Genomic DNA, 16499 nt, shown 5'->3' with positions numbered 1-16499 from the left:
TTTAATTTTGTGGTGTCCTACCTGCCGGGTTCTAAGAATGTTAAGGCGGATGCCCTTTCTAGGAGTTTTGAGCCTGACTCCCCTGGTAATTCTGAACCTACAGGTATCCTTAAGGATGGAGTGATATTGTCTGCCGTTTCTCCAGACCTGCGGCGGGCCTTGCAGGAGTTTCAGGCGGATAGACCTGATCGTTGCCCACCTGGTAGACTGTTTGTTCCTGATGATTGGACCAGTAAAGTCATTTCTGAGGTTCATTCTTCTGCGTTGGCAGGTCATCCTGGAATCTTTGGTACCAGGGATTTGGTGGCAAGGTCCTTCTGGTGGCCTTCCCTGTCTCGAGATGTGCGAGGCTTCGTGCAGTCTTGTGACGTTTGTGCTCGGGCCAAGCCTTGTTGTTCTCGGGCTAGTGGATTGTTGTTGCCCTTGCCTATCCCGAAGAGGCCCTGGATGCACATCTCGATGGATTTTATTTCGGATCTTCCTGTTTCTCAGAAGATGTCTGTCATCTGGGTGGTGTGTGATCGTTTCTCTAAGATGGTCCATTTGGTTCCCCTGCCTAAGTTGCCTTCTTCTTCCGAGTTGGTTCCTCTGTTTTTTCAAAATGTGGTCCGTTTGCATGGTATTCCGGAGAATATCGTTTCTGATAGAGGTACCCAATTCGTGTCTAGATTTTGGCGAGCATTCTGTGCTAGGATGGGCATAGATTTGTCTTTCTCGTCTGCTTTCCATCCTCAGACTAATGGCCAGACCGAGCGGACGAATCAGACCTTGGAGACATATTTGAGGTGTTTTGTGTCTGCAGATCAGGATGATTGGGTTGCTTTTTTGCCTTTAGCGGAGTTTGCCCTCAATAATCGGGCCAGTTCTGCCACCTTGGTGTCTCCCTTTTTCTGTAATTCGGGGTTTCATCCTCGATTTTCTTCTGGTCAGGTGGAATCTTCGGATTGTCCTGGAGTGGATGCTGTGGTGGAGAGGTTGCATCAGATTTGGGGGCAGGTAGTGGACAATTTGAAGTTGTCCCAGGAGAAGACTCAGCTTTTTGCCAACCGCCGGCGTCGGGTTGGTCCTCGGCTTTGTGTTGGGGACTTGGTGTGGTTGTCTTCTCGTTTTGTCCCTATGAGGGTTTCTTCTCCCAAGTTTAAGCCTCGGTTCATCGGCCCGTACAAGATATTGGAGATTCTTAACCCTGTGTCCTTCCGTTTGGACCTCCCTGCATCTTTTTCTATTCATAATGTTTTTCATCGGTCATTATTGCGCAGGTATGAGGTACCGGTTGTGCCTTCCGTTGAGCCTCCTGCTCCGGTGTTGGTTGAGGGCGAGTTGGAGTACGTTGTGGAAAAAATCTTGGACTCCCGTGTTTCCAGACGGAAACTCCAGTATCTGGTCAAATGGAAGGGATACGGTCAGGAGGATAATTCTTGGGTGACTGCCTCTGATGTTCATGCCTCCGATTTGGTCCGTGCCTTTCATAGGGCTCATCCTGATCGCCCTGGTGGTTCTGGTGAGGGTTCGGTGCCCCCTCCTTGAGGGGGGGGTACTGTTGTGAAATTGGATTTTGGGCTCCCCCGGTGGCCACTGGTGGAATTGAACTGGTGTGCATCATCCTCTCTGTTCACCTGTTTCCATCAGGATGTGGGAGTCGCTATTTAGCCTTGCTCCTCTGTCACTTCCATGCCGGTCAACATTGTAATCAGAAGCCTTTCTGTGCATGTTCCTGCTGCTAGACAACTCCCAGCTAAGTTGGACTTAGTCCTTGTTTGTTTTTGCATTTTGTTCCAGTTCACAGCTGTAGTTTCGTTACTGTGTCTGGAAAGCTCTTGTGATCTGAAATTGCCACTCTGATGTTATGAGTTATTACTAGAGTCTTAAAGTAATTTCAGGATGGTATTTTGATAGGGTTTTCAGCTGACCATGAAAGTACCCTTTCTGTCTTCCTGCTATCTAGTAAGCGGACCTCAATTTTGCTAAACCTATTTTCATACTACGTTTGTCATTTCATCTAAGATCACCGCCAATATTTGTGGGGGCCTCTGTCTGCCTTTCGGGGAAATTTCTCTAGAGGTGAGCCAGGACTATATTTTCCTCTGCCAGGATTAGTTAGTCCTCCGGCCGGCGCTGGGCGTCTAGGGATAAAACGCAGGCTACGCTACCCGGCTACTGTTAGTTGTGCGGCAGGTTTAGTTCATGGTCAGTTTAGTTTCCATCCTTCCAAGAGCTAGTTCTTATGTTTGCTGGGCTATGTTCTCTTGCCATTGAGAACCATAACATATATATATATATATATATATATATATATATATATATATATATATATGTATACCATTGTTTAATTTATTTTACTTTCTATTAATTATGTACAGCTAAAACGTTTTGCAACACTGGACAGAGATTTCCTTATTTCCCTATGTCAAACACACAATCAGTTTAACTTAATAGTCAATGTACATATCAGTATGTTTTAAGAATGTTGAAAGAATCCAGAGGATATTCACACACATGTGTACATTTTTTTTATATTATTTGTTTTATTTTGAATGGGGTGATTTGAACTTTTTATACTTTTTTATTTTTTTAATATTTTTAAAAACTTTTTTTAGCTTTTTGCATGCTTCAAAAGTCTTCATGGGAGACTAGAAGCTGTGATAACCTTATCGCCTCTGCTACACACAGGCGATGATCAGATTGCCTGTATGTAGCAGAATTACTCACTTGCTATGAGTGCCGACCACTGGGCAGTTCTCATAGCAATCTGGCAATGACAACCATAGAGGTCTGCTGGAGACCTCTGGTTGTCATGCCGACCCATCGGTGACCCGCGATCATGTGACGGGGTCACCGATGTGCGGAACTAGTGACGTGCTTCCACGCGATCACATTAAATGCCGCTGTCAGCGATTGATAGTTGCATTTAAAGGGTTAACAGCCTCAGGTGGATCACGATTCCACCCGCAGCTGGTAGGGGCACATGTCAGCTGTTCAAAACAGCTGACATGTGTCAGGAAAGATATGGGCTCAGTACTGCTCATGTTATGAAGGGGTTAAAAGCAATCCATTGGCCCAGCAATAGTGTTGTGAGGGGGTAGAAGGGATTTGGGAAGTGATACCCCATTCCTAACATCCTAAATATCATTGTCATGATACAGTGAGCAAACACATCCATAATAAATATATGAAAAATGCCACTTAAGGGTTAAAATATGCCCTATTTAAAAAAAAACCTTTTAAATGGATCTACATAACTGCTTAGCTTAGTATCTTTGATTATACAATCATTCTAAAATAAATTTTCAAAAGTAAGTACACAAGTCTGGTAAGGCCTAAGGCTACGTTCACATTTGCGGTCAGCGCCGCAGCGTCGGGCGCCGCAGCATCGCCGCATGCATCATGCGCCCCTATATTTAACATGGGGGCGCATGGACATGCGTTGTGCTGCGTTTTGCGCCGCATGGCCGCAAGCGTTGGACGCAAGAAACGCTTCAAGTTGCATTTTTTTTGCGTCCAACTTTCGGCCAAAAAGGACGCATGCGGCGCAAAACGCAGCGTTTTAGCGTGCGTTTTGCCGCGTTTTTGTTTGCGTTGTGCGCTGCGGCGCCGACGCTGCGGCGCACAACGCAAATGTGAACGTAGCCTAAGAGGAGAATACAAAAGTTGCATTACTAATATAATAATTCAATGTGCAAGATAAAAAACAATGTGTAAAGCACAATGCATGTCGCATTTCATGTCACATTAAAATGTGAAACATTTTTTTAAATGACAGTAAAAATCACAACACACAACACATAAAAATAACAACAGGTGGGTGAACTTTTCATATCTACAAACAGAATTGGACACCTATGAATCTACAAATAGTATCCCAAGATAAATATGAAGGAGATATTGAGAGTGCCAGTGCCTATAAAAATATATACACAGAAAAGGTATATGGAGTAAATGAAGGCATGTAAAGAGTTACTCACCACAAAAACACCTATGTTTCGCCAAACGTCTTTGTCCTGTAGTTAACTCTGTCATTGGTAATACAATTTGTATTATTTTTTATGTGACATGAATTGTGTCTGCTACATATTCATTGTTCCTGTGCATATGTTCATATAGGACACTTAACATTTGACTGTTAGCAACTATTTTTTGGGGGGTTGTTGCAATATCTTAATCAATCAATAGTAATAAAAGGGCATGTGACAATGAGCTTTGGTGCTGTAAAAGTGAGACATATCCATTACTTAATTAATTAAATATATTGCACAATTATTAGTTAAAATTCATATAACATAATAGACTGAAGACAAGGTCAACGTGTTTAAATGTGACTTAAAATCTCTAGAGTTATTTGTAATTATAGCTCATTATAAACTGTCAGTGTCATTTTGGAGGAAAAGAAACTATAGAGACATTTGCTAATTTATCTTCACAGTGTGAAGAAAAATATCCTTCCATAAATGACAGTTTAATCAATGTTGTGGATCTAGCAATTTAATAAATGCATGTGAGTTTGCTTGCTAGAAGCTATGTTTCCATAACTGATAAAGCACCTGAGTTCATTAATGAAAATATTTATCATAAATGATCACAACTAAATTCTAGGTTGCTCAAAAACACATCTGATATATGAAATATGAACATAAATCAACCGTATGTAAATATTTAGAACTAATAGGGAGCTATATATGACAAGTATAGAGGTATAGCTTTTCTATTCACAGTACATTTTATGTCGTCGAGTAGTTACTACAGATTTTTTAACTTTTCATACAAACCCAGGAAAGGCTAATCCTATTGCCACCTGGTATGTATTGTACCGTCATTTTCTTGTTCACTTTCAGCCTATGAAGAAGATTAGATTTAGCTTTTTTAAGAATATTTTTAGTCTGACATTGCTGTCAGCCATCATCTATTCATGGTTATGGGCCCCTTATCTACAACTGTAATTGATCCAGCTTGATACAATGGTCCACATTTTGCAATTTATTTGTGCCTATTTTTTGGCACATTTTGTTCCAAGTGTCTAACCTGCTTTGAGACGCATTTATTAACTTTTTGCTTTAGAATGTAGAGATCCAAGCATGTCATTTTGTGAACCTGGAGTGAAAACTGGTTGTGGATTGCTGCTTGGAAAGAACTAATATACATTCATGAGTGCTTTTATTTTTAAAAAATCTACATTTCTGCCCATAACCAATAAAGAAAAATTGACTAAAACATAACTTGTAATGCATGCTGTTAAAAAATACACATGTCTCAATTTGAATCATTAAATAAATCAACACACTAACAAAAGCAAGTGGATCATGTCAGGTGAGAAGAGCCTTTGGGTAGTTCTATACGATTGTAGCTAATGTTACCTCATCATATCATCTAGCATAGTATCAGGCAATGCAATAGACTGTGGTTATAACCAACAATGCATTTAAAATAAAGTTCAGATCTCATCCGGTCTTATGAATATTGTGCACCAAGGTGTCAGCAGTGACTTTTTTTGGGGTGGTGGACAGGGGTTGCCAAGTGAAATTTCTGTGCATTATATGTTGTGCCCCTGGTTTAAAGGGAATCTGTCACCGTGGCAGGAAGAAAAGAAGAGGACATCATCGTATGAAGATGGGAGGCGATGCCCATCGGACCGCACCGGGACCGCCCCTGGGTGAGTATAATCTAACTTCTTTTTCTTCTCTTTCAGGTTACATCAGGGGCTTCTCTGCAGCATTACAGAATGCTGTAGATAAGCCCCTGATGCCGGTGGCCTTAGCTTACAGACCTAAAATGGGGTGACAGATTCCCTTTAACTCCTGCAATGAAGAGTTCCAAGTGTTTACTGCTACTTAAAAATGCCTTTCATCTTTGTGACAAGAGTCATCAGGGAAAATATAATGCATCATTAATGAGGAGTGGGGGGTGGGCATAATAGTTGTAATATACATTGGAGTCACAAACATCCAACTTGCACAGTGCCACAAGCCTGAGTAAGCCAAGAAATGGTGGCATGCATATTTACTAGACCAAGCACCCCATAATCCACTTCTGATGAAAGTTATGATGGGGAGATCCTCTGCAACTCTTTTTTTTTCATCTGTGGTGGCAGTCAGAAGGATGACCTCTTCCTGACTTGTAGATCGGTGTTGTTATTTTTTAATCTGGTATAGTTTTACTCAGTTGCATTCCAATAAGTATAAAGGAAAAATTGATTAAAAGTAATATTTGTAGACATATTTAACCCCTTACTGCCATCGGATGGAATAGTACATCCGATGGCAGTATCCCCCGCTTTGATGTGGGCTCCGGAGGTGAGCCCGCACCAAAGCCAGGACATGTCAGCTGTTTTGAACAGCTCACATGTTCCGGCAATAGGCGCAGGTGGAATCTCGATCCACCCGCACCTATTAACTAGTAAAACGCCGATGTCAAACTCTGACAGCAGCGTTTAACAAGCACTTCCGGCCGTCTGGCCAGAAATGCGCACACCAGTGACCCGTCACATGATTGGGGGTAATCAGTGCATCGGCATGACAACCAGCGGTCTCCTTGAGATCTCTATGGTTGTTGGTGCCAGATTTCTGTGAGTGCCACCCAGTGGTCGGCGCTCATAGCAAGGTTGTAATTCTGCTATATAGAGGCGATCTGAGCATCACCTTTATGTAGCAGAGGCAATCGAGTTATGGCAGCTTCTTGCCTCCCAAGAAGTATGCCTCCCAAGAAGTAGCTATTGATGTATCTAAAAAAAAGTTTTTAAAAATATGAAAAAAAATATAAATATAAACTTTTAAATCACCCCCTTTCGCCCCTTTCAAAATAAAGCAATAAAAAACCATACACATATTTAGTATCACCATGTTCAGATCAGCCCGATCTATCCATAAAAAAGCATTAACCTGATCGCTAAAGGCGTAGTGAGAAAAAAGTAAAAACGCCCAAATTAAGTTTATTTAGTCGCCATGACATTGCATTAAAATTAAAAAACAGGCTATCAAAAGATTGTATCTGCACCAAAATGGTATCATTAAAAACATAAGCTTGGCGTGGAAAAAATAAGCCCTCACCCAATCTGAAATCACGAAAAATGGAGACGCTACGGGTATGGGAAAATTGCACAAATTTTTTTAGCAAAGTTTGGAATTTTTTTTCACCACTTAGATAACAAAGAACCTTGATATGTTTGGTGTCTTTGAACTTGCAAAGACCTGGAGAATCATAATAGCAATTCAGTTTTAGCATTTAGTTAACCTAGCAAAAAATCCAAACCAAAAACAAGTGTGGGATTGTACTATGTTTGCAATTTCACCGCACTTGGAACTTTCTAGTACCGACATGGTAAAACCAACTGTGTCATTCAACAGTACAACTCATCCCACAGAAATAAGCCCTCACATGGCCATATTGACGGAAAAATAAAAAAGTTATTGCTCTGTGAAGGAGGGGAGTGAAAAACGAAAATGCTAAACCGAAAAAAGCATCGGGGGTTAAGGGGTTAAAGATTCAGCAAAATTATTACCCATTCAGGCATAAAAAAAGTAACAAATAAGGCAACATTTTCTCCAGTAAAACTGACATTAGAAATAAATCTTGGATTTAACTCTATGGGTTGTGGTTCTAGTTTACTCATGATGAGCCCTTATTCATAGCTCTAATGCACAAATGGTTAGTCCAGCGATTGACAGCAGCATTTAATGGGTTAACAGCCACGGGTGGATCACGAATCCACGTGCGGCTGTTAGGGGCACATGTCAGCTGTTCAATACTGCTGATATGTTCTGGGAAAGGTGTGGGCTCAGCGTCGGAGTCATCAAACAAAGGGAGGGACACAACATGCACAGTACAGTGCATGTCGTGAAGGGGTTAAAAATGGCAGAATCTTTGTACATTAGTTTCTTATTTAAAAAGAACCTCACATCTAATTTTTCTTGACCAACCTGAAGACAGCATGAATCAAATTTGAATTGCATTATTGCAGAAATTTTTATGTTTCCTTGAAGTGACATATAAGAGTCACTTCAAGATCTTTAAAGATCCAAAATGTTTGAGATGAGACTAGTCTGGCTCTGCATCTTGACGACTGTTTCCAGTGCTGCTAGATGTGGTTGACAGCTCATCACCTGCAGTGGTGCTGGGAAAAGGTGGTGTGAGCAGAGACAGACTAGTCTTGACTCTGACTATGGTCTCTGGTCAGATCATTAAAGTATATTTTCTCTGAAACTCTGGAGGGTTTCAGAGAAATATATACATTGCTGTAATCATACAGCCAGGCTGTAATTCTTGTGATTGGTCGCGTGGCGGTCACATGGGCGGCCGTGACCAATCACAAGCCGTGATGTCATCTAAGGCCCTGAACGCGCTCATTCTTAGGAAGGAAGGCTGCCGGAAAGAAGCCGAGGGTGAGTATATTCCTATTAGGAATATACTCACCCTCGGACGCGCCCCGCTTCTTTCCGGCAGCCTTCCTTCTTAAGAATGAGCGCGTTCAGGGCCTTAGATGACGTCACGGCTTGTGATTGGTCGCGGCCGCCCATGTGACCGCTCACGCGACCAATCACAGGCCGTGACGTCATCCCTCAGGTCCTAAATTCCTAGAAGGGAATTTAGGACCTGAGGGATGATGTCGCGGCTTGTGATTGGTCGCGTGGCGGTCACATGAGCGGCACGCGACCAATCAGAAGCCGTGACGTCATGGAAGGTGCTGAACGCGCTCATTTTAAACAAAGAAGGCTGCCGGTTACCAGCGGTGATGTCCAGGGGCCTCCGGACAGGTGAGTATATCAATATTTTTGATTTTAATTCTTTATTTTACACATTCATATGGATCCCAGGGCCTGAAGGAGAGTTTCCTCTCCTTCAGACCCTGGGAACCATACACTGGAAACTTCCGATTCCGATTCCCGATACCACAAAAGTATCGGATCTCGGTATCGGAATTCCGATACCGCAAGTATCGGCCGATACCCGATACTTGCGGTATCGGAATGCTCAACACTACTCACTGCCAAAATATTTCTAGAGATCCATTTCTTGAAACATTAAACATCAGTTTCTATTTTTGTTTCATGTAATTTCAATTAGTAATTCATCATATTTGATGACTCAATTTCTGGTTTCCAGTGACTTTTTTATTTTGCTTTTATGTATATCAATAATGGAAACGAAATAAGAGTACATGCAATATATGTAGTATGCCATGAATTTCACAAAGGATTAAAAATTGCCAGGACATATAATAAAATATAGCAAGTTCAACAACTAAAGGAAAGAATAGTAACCAACAAAAATCAATCATATATTTAAATTAAATACATGTCAATAGCTTCTAAGAGATCAAATTCAGTTGAAAAGGACACAAAAGTAAAATAAACAGTAAATTGTTATCTGGTCGGATATCCACTTAATCACCTTCCATGTGCAGCATTTATCAGACACTGGCAGCATGATTCTAGCCTTATAAAGTGTATTTAACTCTGGAACTCTACAGTATTTCACAGAAAGAGATAGTTTAATAGTTACGTCTTTACGCTCTATATAACAGACATTGGTGACAATCAGTTCCCATTATAGGCTGCCTGTCAATCATACATTGACAGTTCAAATAATGCACTGTACAAAATGTGTCGTACACAATGTGACCCAAGGATCACGTTATAGTCCTTTGTGGGATTAATGAATATGGAAAAAATAAATAAAATAAGTCTTAAGTGTTAAAAATCAAAATGCAATTTGGGCATAAAATCAGTTAATTTTGGAAAAAACAGCACCCTAAAAAATGACACGTGTGTAATCACCACATCCATAACAACCCAAACTGTTTAAAACCGTTTCATTACTTTTCTTGGATGGTGAATACTAGAGGTGAGCGAATTTGTACGGAAAATGTTTGCCAATTCAGCACAAACATTGCACATTTGGATTCATGTTTAAATTTCCGACATCACACATCCGTGTGTCATCAGTGTGACACATACTGGCACCTGGAAATCAGCTGTACTGTTCATGTTGTTCCTTAAAACTGGGTACTGAAGTGAAGTCAGTTCACATCACTGTCCCCTGCTCGTGCTGCGATCCGCGCTAGCGGGAGATAATGTTAAAAGTTGTATTCGACTGTTAACACTGAGAGCAGGCGGCGGCTGATGAGAGTATTCACCAGCTTCCTGCCGCCTGCATAATAAAAAATACATTTAAAAAAATTATGTGGGGTTCCCCTGTATTTTTGATAACCAGCCAGGCAAAACTTACAGCTTTGGGCTGCATCCCTCAGCTGTCAACTTCAGCAAGTCTGGTTATCAAGAATAGATGGGTCACCATACCATATTTTTTAATTATTTAAATGAATAATTAAAAATAAAATGTTGTGGGGTCCCCCCATTTATGACAATCAAACAAGCTAAAACAGACAGCTGGGGTCTGGTATTCTCAGGCTTGTACAGAGCCATGGATATTGCCCCAAGCCTAAAAGTATCAGCCGGCAACCACCCCAGAAAAGCCGCATCTAATAGGAGTTCACTGTGAGACACTAAGCAGCACTGGCACACTGCTCAGTGTCTCTGATCGATGGCAGACTGTATAGTCGCATCATGCAACAATGCAATCTGCAATTGAATTCTAGCAGATCTAGACCCATAGCGGGACAAAAGGATTATTTGCTTCTCGGCGGACAGGTAAGTAATTTTGTTGTTTACTATTTTAATTCTGTTACAGGAGGTCATGGCTTCTGTGGACTGGGCGATGACGTGACTATAGTTTATTTTAGGTTAATTAATGGAGTCTGTGACATTCTTTCAATTAAAGGTCTTTTTTCTGGGTGTATTTTTTTATTCAATATAACTATGGGGTTAGCAATGGGGGCATCTAATAGATATCTCTCCATTACTAAACTCTGGGCTTGATGTCACCTGAAATACATATCAACCAGCCAACTATCACACCAATAGCCACCGCACCAGGGCAAGTGGGAAGAGCAAGGCTAAGTGCTAGATTTGGCTCATCTTGTGGATGCACTATTTCTGGGTGGCTGAGAGCTGATGTTTTTAGTGTGGGAGGGGGCCAATATCCATGGCCCCTTCCTAGGCTAAAAATATCACTGTGGAACGCCCACCAGGGCCATGGGGTACTGGGTCTGGTACTTAAAGGGATGTGTCACTGCAGCGGCGAGCCGGTCCGTGGCCCTGGGCGCCCATGTGAAAGGGACGGTCTTTAAAGGGGTTAGTTGAATAATGAAAGTTTGTGATGCCCCCTGTGGTATTCGGTCAGGGGTGACTGATGCTGCTTAAAGGGGTCCACTGGGGTGATGTTATGGCAGCAGGGATGGTATGGCTTCACACAGGTGAAGCTGGGTTTCCAGGGCTCCTGGTGTAATAGATGAAGATGGTGATAGGTAGTTTAGTAAGAAATGGAGGACACAGGGTTGCAGTCTCTTTACCTCTTTACTGTGATTCAGGCAGCCACAGTCCAGGGTACTGGATCACAGGTGCTGGTGGTGGTCTGGCCAGCTTGGAAGCATCTCAAGAATCCCCCTAACCAGGTGGGGTTGGAAGCCTTCCTTCTAGCGCTGTGTTGTAGTTCCTTGCTGCCTTAGGCTTCACACAAGGTCCCACGATCTCTCCCTGTCCCCCTTTAGGTAGGACACTATCCCTTACAACATGTAACTGGAGCCTTTTTACAGGATCTCTATCACAACCTGGGCTCTATCTGTTACTGTGTCCTTGGGTGTTAATGGTGGTCAGGTAACTTGAAATCTAGCTGTCCACCGGTTTCTGCCATGGGGCATAGAGTTTCCCCCACAACCTCGGTCTTCCGGCTACCGGTATATGCTCTCAGCATGGAGGAAGTTCAGTTGCAACTTCTCTCTCCAGCTCTTCACTTCGCCCTTGCTCCTTCCTCCTTTCAGTCTATTTACAAGTTGTTCTGCTCTCTTTCCTTCCCAGGAGCTGCAGAATCACTCGTCTGCATGGCCCCAGCTTTCCTTCCTAACTCTTCACTTTCCTCTCCCCAACTGACTAACTCCAACTGCCTAGCAACTGCCTACAACTGACTCCTCCTCCCAACCAGAAAGAGCAGCTCCCCTGAAGTCGAGTGTAGAGCTCCCCCTTCTGGCCTGGAGTCAGAACAGTGTTGTATGTGCTGAATACCTGTTAAAGGGATCCTTCCTAGCTTCCAAGCATGACATCACTCTACTTATGAGGAAAGCAATGCCACTGTAACAACCGGTTACCTGGGGTGTTACACTTGCAGCTGTCTGCCTAGCCTTTGCTAGGTATTAAATATAAGGGGAGCCTATGTCATTTTTGGGGGGGTCCAGAAAAGGCTAGGTATACAGCTGTGAGCTGATATTAATAGCCTGTGAAACTTTATGAATATTGTCTCTTTCCCAGAATATTAACATCAGCCCTCAGCCATCGGCTTTCACTGTGCTAAATATGAAAATTACGGTTGACCTCCACTCTGGTTTTTTTCAATTACTTTTTTAATTGTCAACAAAAGCAGTAATGTCACCTGAGTTCATAGTAGCTGTTTCTCTTATTTTGCACATGCCAATGTCATACTGATGAACGGACGCAAGTGCAGAACTCTGGCATTCTACAGCCCGGCACTGGAGCTACCGTGAGACCCAGTGGCTTGAACTCGGGTAACTTTTCCGGTTACCAGAGTCTACAGCCCCTGGGTCTCCCTGCAGCTTTCAGGCCCATAAACCTCATATGAAACTTTGAGGGAAATTTTAAGGTTAATGTTTTAAGGTTACGTTTCCAGCTACTGAAATACATGAAGGCTGAGAACTAAGGTTACCTATGGTGGGTATTTTATGGTACTTGTTAATAAATATAAAAAGAAAAGAAAAAAAAAGAGTGGGGTTCCTTTTATGATCCCAATGGCAGGGGACCTCAAAGATTACAGCAAAGTCTGCAAAACATAAATACCAGCTCATAGGGAAGTGGTAACTAGGCTGACCATATACCTGATCCTAGCGCAAACACTAACAGCAGCCGGGGAACGTGCCTACGTTGATTCTAGACGTCTCGCGCCAGCCGGAGAACTAACTACCCCTATCAGGGAAAATAAGACCTCTCTTGCCTCCAGAGAAAAGACCCCAAAGTAATACAAGCCCCCAACAAATAATAACGGTGAGGTAAGAAGAAAGGACAAACGTAAGAATGAACTAGATTTAGCAAAGAGAGGCCCACTGACTAATAGCAGAATATAGTAAGAAGACTTATATGGTCAGCAAAAAACCCTGCAAAATATCCACGCTGAATATCCAAGAACCCCCAAACCGACTGACGGTGTGAGGGGAGAATATCAGCCCCCCTAGAGCTTCCAGCAATAACAGGAATCACATATTGTACAAGCTGGACAAAAAATATGAACAATGCAACTTATCAAGAGTACGAAAGCAGGACTTAGCTTATCTTGCAAAGAACCAGGACCTGAAGACAGGAGCAAACAGAAGTGAACTGATTACAACGAAGCCAGGCACTGGACTGAGAATCCAGGAAGTTTAAATAGCAACACCCCAGGCCTAACGAAGCAGGTGAGCACAAACCTGGTAAAAGACAATCCAAGTGCCAAATCACTAGTGACCACAAGAGGGAGCCAAAAAGTATAGTTCACAACAGGTTCCCTGTAGTTTTCATAAACAGCTGAGGGAAAAGCGACCACTGAGAGCTGATGTTAATATTCTGGAAAAGAGATAATATTCATAAAGGTTCCCAGGCTATTAATATCAGCTAACAGCTGTATGCTTAGCCTTTCCTGGACCCCCAAAAAATGATGTAGAGCCCCCCTATAAAAGTGGAATGGGGTTCCCCTGTATTTTTGATAACCAGTCAAGTAAAACTGACAGCTGCAGCCCTCAGCTATCAGGTTAAGCAAGGCTGTTTATCAAGAATAGAGGGGTCACAACTTACAACACCATATTTTTTAAATATTTACATAAATAATTTTAAAAAATGTGTGGGGTTCCCCCCGTATTTTTGACTACCAGCCAAGCTAAAGCAAGCCATGGATATCACCCCCCATGCTAAAAATAGCAGTCCTCAGCTGCCCCAAAAAAGGGCACATCTATGTATCTATGTGATCATCCAGGCTAAGAACCACTGAGGAAGGAGCTTCTGCAAACACAGCATCAGTGACTAGCGGTGACGCCATCGAGATTATCGCCGGTCACTGAGGCTGCGTTCCCAGCCAAGCCACTGACCCACGGTAACCTCAGCACCATGAGAAAAATTAAGTGAGTTCACCGCAGTTCAAGCTCAGTTACTTCAGCGCAGTTCAACTCAGTGAGTTCACCAATGTGAACTCACTGAGCTTGAACTGCGGTGAACTCGCAGACTTTTTCTCACAGTTCTGAGGTCACCGCAGGTCAGGGTCCCTGCTGGGAATGCATCCTCAGTGACCTGCGGTAACCTCGATGATGTCACCGCTAGTTCATTGATGCTACGTTTGCAGCAACTTATTCCTCATTGATTCTCGGCTTGGGCAGTCACATCTTGGGACTGTCCAAGTTGAAAACAGTTTATCCCCAGACATGAATTACAGCATGGGACAGAACGACGGACAGGTGAGGGATATGGTTGTTTTTTTATTTTTATTACAGGAGACGAGGGCTTCAATGGTGTTAGGTGAGTATAATTGTGTTTATTATTTTTAAATAAAAAAGGAAAAGTGTACTTTGTATTTAATTCAAATTAAGGACTTTATTATGGCTGTGTGTTTATTTACAATATAACTATAGGATTAGTAATGAATACGTATCTTATGGACGCCTCTCCGTTACCAAGCCATGGGCTTGATGTCACAATACAAACGTGACATCAGCTCACAAATATGAACCACAGTTGCCACCTCCACAGGGCAAGTGGGAAGAGACGGTCACAATAGATGCACCATTTCTGCCAGCTGCGGACTTCTCTTTTTAGGCTGAGCGGCCAGTATCCATGGCCCCTTGCGAGCATGAGAATACCAGCCCCCCAGCTGTCAGCTTTAGCTTGGCTGATAGTCAAAAAATGGAGTGATCCTCGTGGTGTTTTTTTTAAATTATTTAAATAATTTAAAAAATACAGTGTGGGACCCCTGTATTCTTTATAATCAGTCTTGCTAATGCTGACAGCTAAGGGTTGCAGCCCGCAGCTGTCAGTTTTGACTGGCTGGTTATCAAAACTATAGGGGAAGTCATGCCACTGTTCCTGGTATCTTCTCCTAATTTGAGCTGTTTTGTCACCTTTGCCCCCCCCCCCCAGAAAGTGTTGCATTTGGTTTTTCCTCCCATTGAATTGAATGGTGTTTAGCGAATATCGGGGAGTTCAGCGAATGTAGCCTAACCGAACATTGAAGGGTTCACTCACCTCTAGCAAACATCCCAAAAAAAGTTGAGAAACAATTCTAAAATTGCTTTCTTTGTTAATCTCACGTTTCAAAAAAATAAAAAGTAGTCAGAGCATTGCAAGCACACCAGAAGGATGCTAGTAAAAGTTGCAAATCATTACACAAAAAATGAGTCCTGATACAGTCAAAGAGAACTGCAAACTAAAGGTAACATTTTAATTTGGAAATGTTAATAGAAGTGAGCAAAAGATTAATAACATGCTTGTTTACATTTACCTTATTAATGAAGACTATTTTATTACAGCATGAAAGAAGCTGGATTAAGCTATAAGTACTGGAGAGGTGTTCCTCTTGCTTCCAGTTGCAAACAATGTCCAGCAGCTTATACAAATCCTGTATGTGGGTCTGATGGCCATTCATATTTATCTAAGGTAAGATATCAATTATGCTATGTTTTATTCTTTACACTATTTTGGAATACTTTCAATTTTCAATCCTAGGTTATGTGTGTTACCTTCTGTACTTAGTGTTTATATAAATACTAAAAGTTGTACTGCCTCATTACATAAGAAGTCATTGCTAGAAGAAAGTACCGTATATACTCCAGTATAAGCTGTCCCGAGTATAAGCCGACCCCCCTAATTTTGACACAAAAAACAGGAAAACTTAATGACTCGAATATAAGCCTAGGGTGGAAAATGCAGCAGCTACCAGTAAATTTCAAAAATAAAAATAGGTACCAATAAAAGTAAAATTAAGTGAGATATCAGTAGGTTAAGTGTTTTTGAATATCCATATTGAATCAGGAGCCCTATATAATGCTCCATACAGTTCATGATGGGCCCCATAAGATGCTCCATACAGTTCATAATGGGCCCCATAAGATGCTCCATATTAAAATATGCCCCATATAATGCTGCACAAAGGTTAATAATGGCCCCATAAGATGCTCCATAGACACATTTGCCCCATACAGTACTGCATAAAGGTTAATAAGGGCCCCATAAGATGCTCCCTAGAGATATTTGCCCCATACAATGCTGCACAAATGTTGATTATGGCCCCATAAGATGCTCCATAGAGATATTTGCCCCATATAGTGCTGCACAAACATTGATTATGGCCCCATAAAATGCTTCAGAGATATTTGCCCCCATATAATGCTGCACAAATGTTGATTATGGCCCCATAAGATGCTCCAT

The 16499-nt window shown here is 42.1% G+C and overlaps 1 protein-coding gene across 3 annotated transcripts in view; it reads left to right on the top strand.

The window, feature by feature from the left end:
• SPOCK3 (SPARC (osteonectin), cwcv and kazal like domains proteoglycan 3) overlaps positions 1 to 16499 on the top strand; it is a 524762-nt gene that overhangs the window by 371427 nt on the left and 136836 nt on the right. For all 3 annotated transcript variants that reach the window (XR_013220006.1, XM_077279469.1, XM_077279470.1), the window contains exon 5: positions 15602 to 15728. Coding sequence is in view for 2 of the 3 variants with exons in the window: in XM_077279469.1 (XP_077135584.1) it covers positions 15602 to 15728 (127 nt within the window). In the remaining variant the exon portion in view is untranslated. The remainder of the gene's footprint in view (positions 1 to 15601; positions 15729 to 16499) is intronic.

This window comes from Ranitomeya variabilis, chromosome 1, assembly GCF_051348905.1.
Source record: "Ranitomeya variabilis isolate aRanVar5 chromosome 1, aRanVar5.hap1, whole genome shotgun sequence".
Lineage (NCBI taxonomy): Eukaryota > Metazoa > Chordata > Amphibia > Anura > Dendrobatidae > Ranitomeya > Ranitomeya variabilis.
This window is presented reverse-complemented; position numbering and strand designations above follow the sequence as displayed.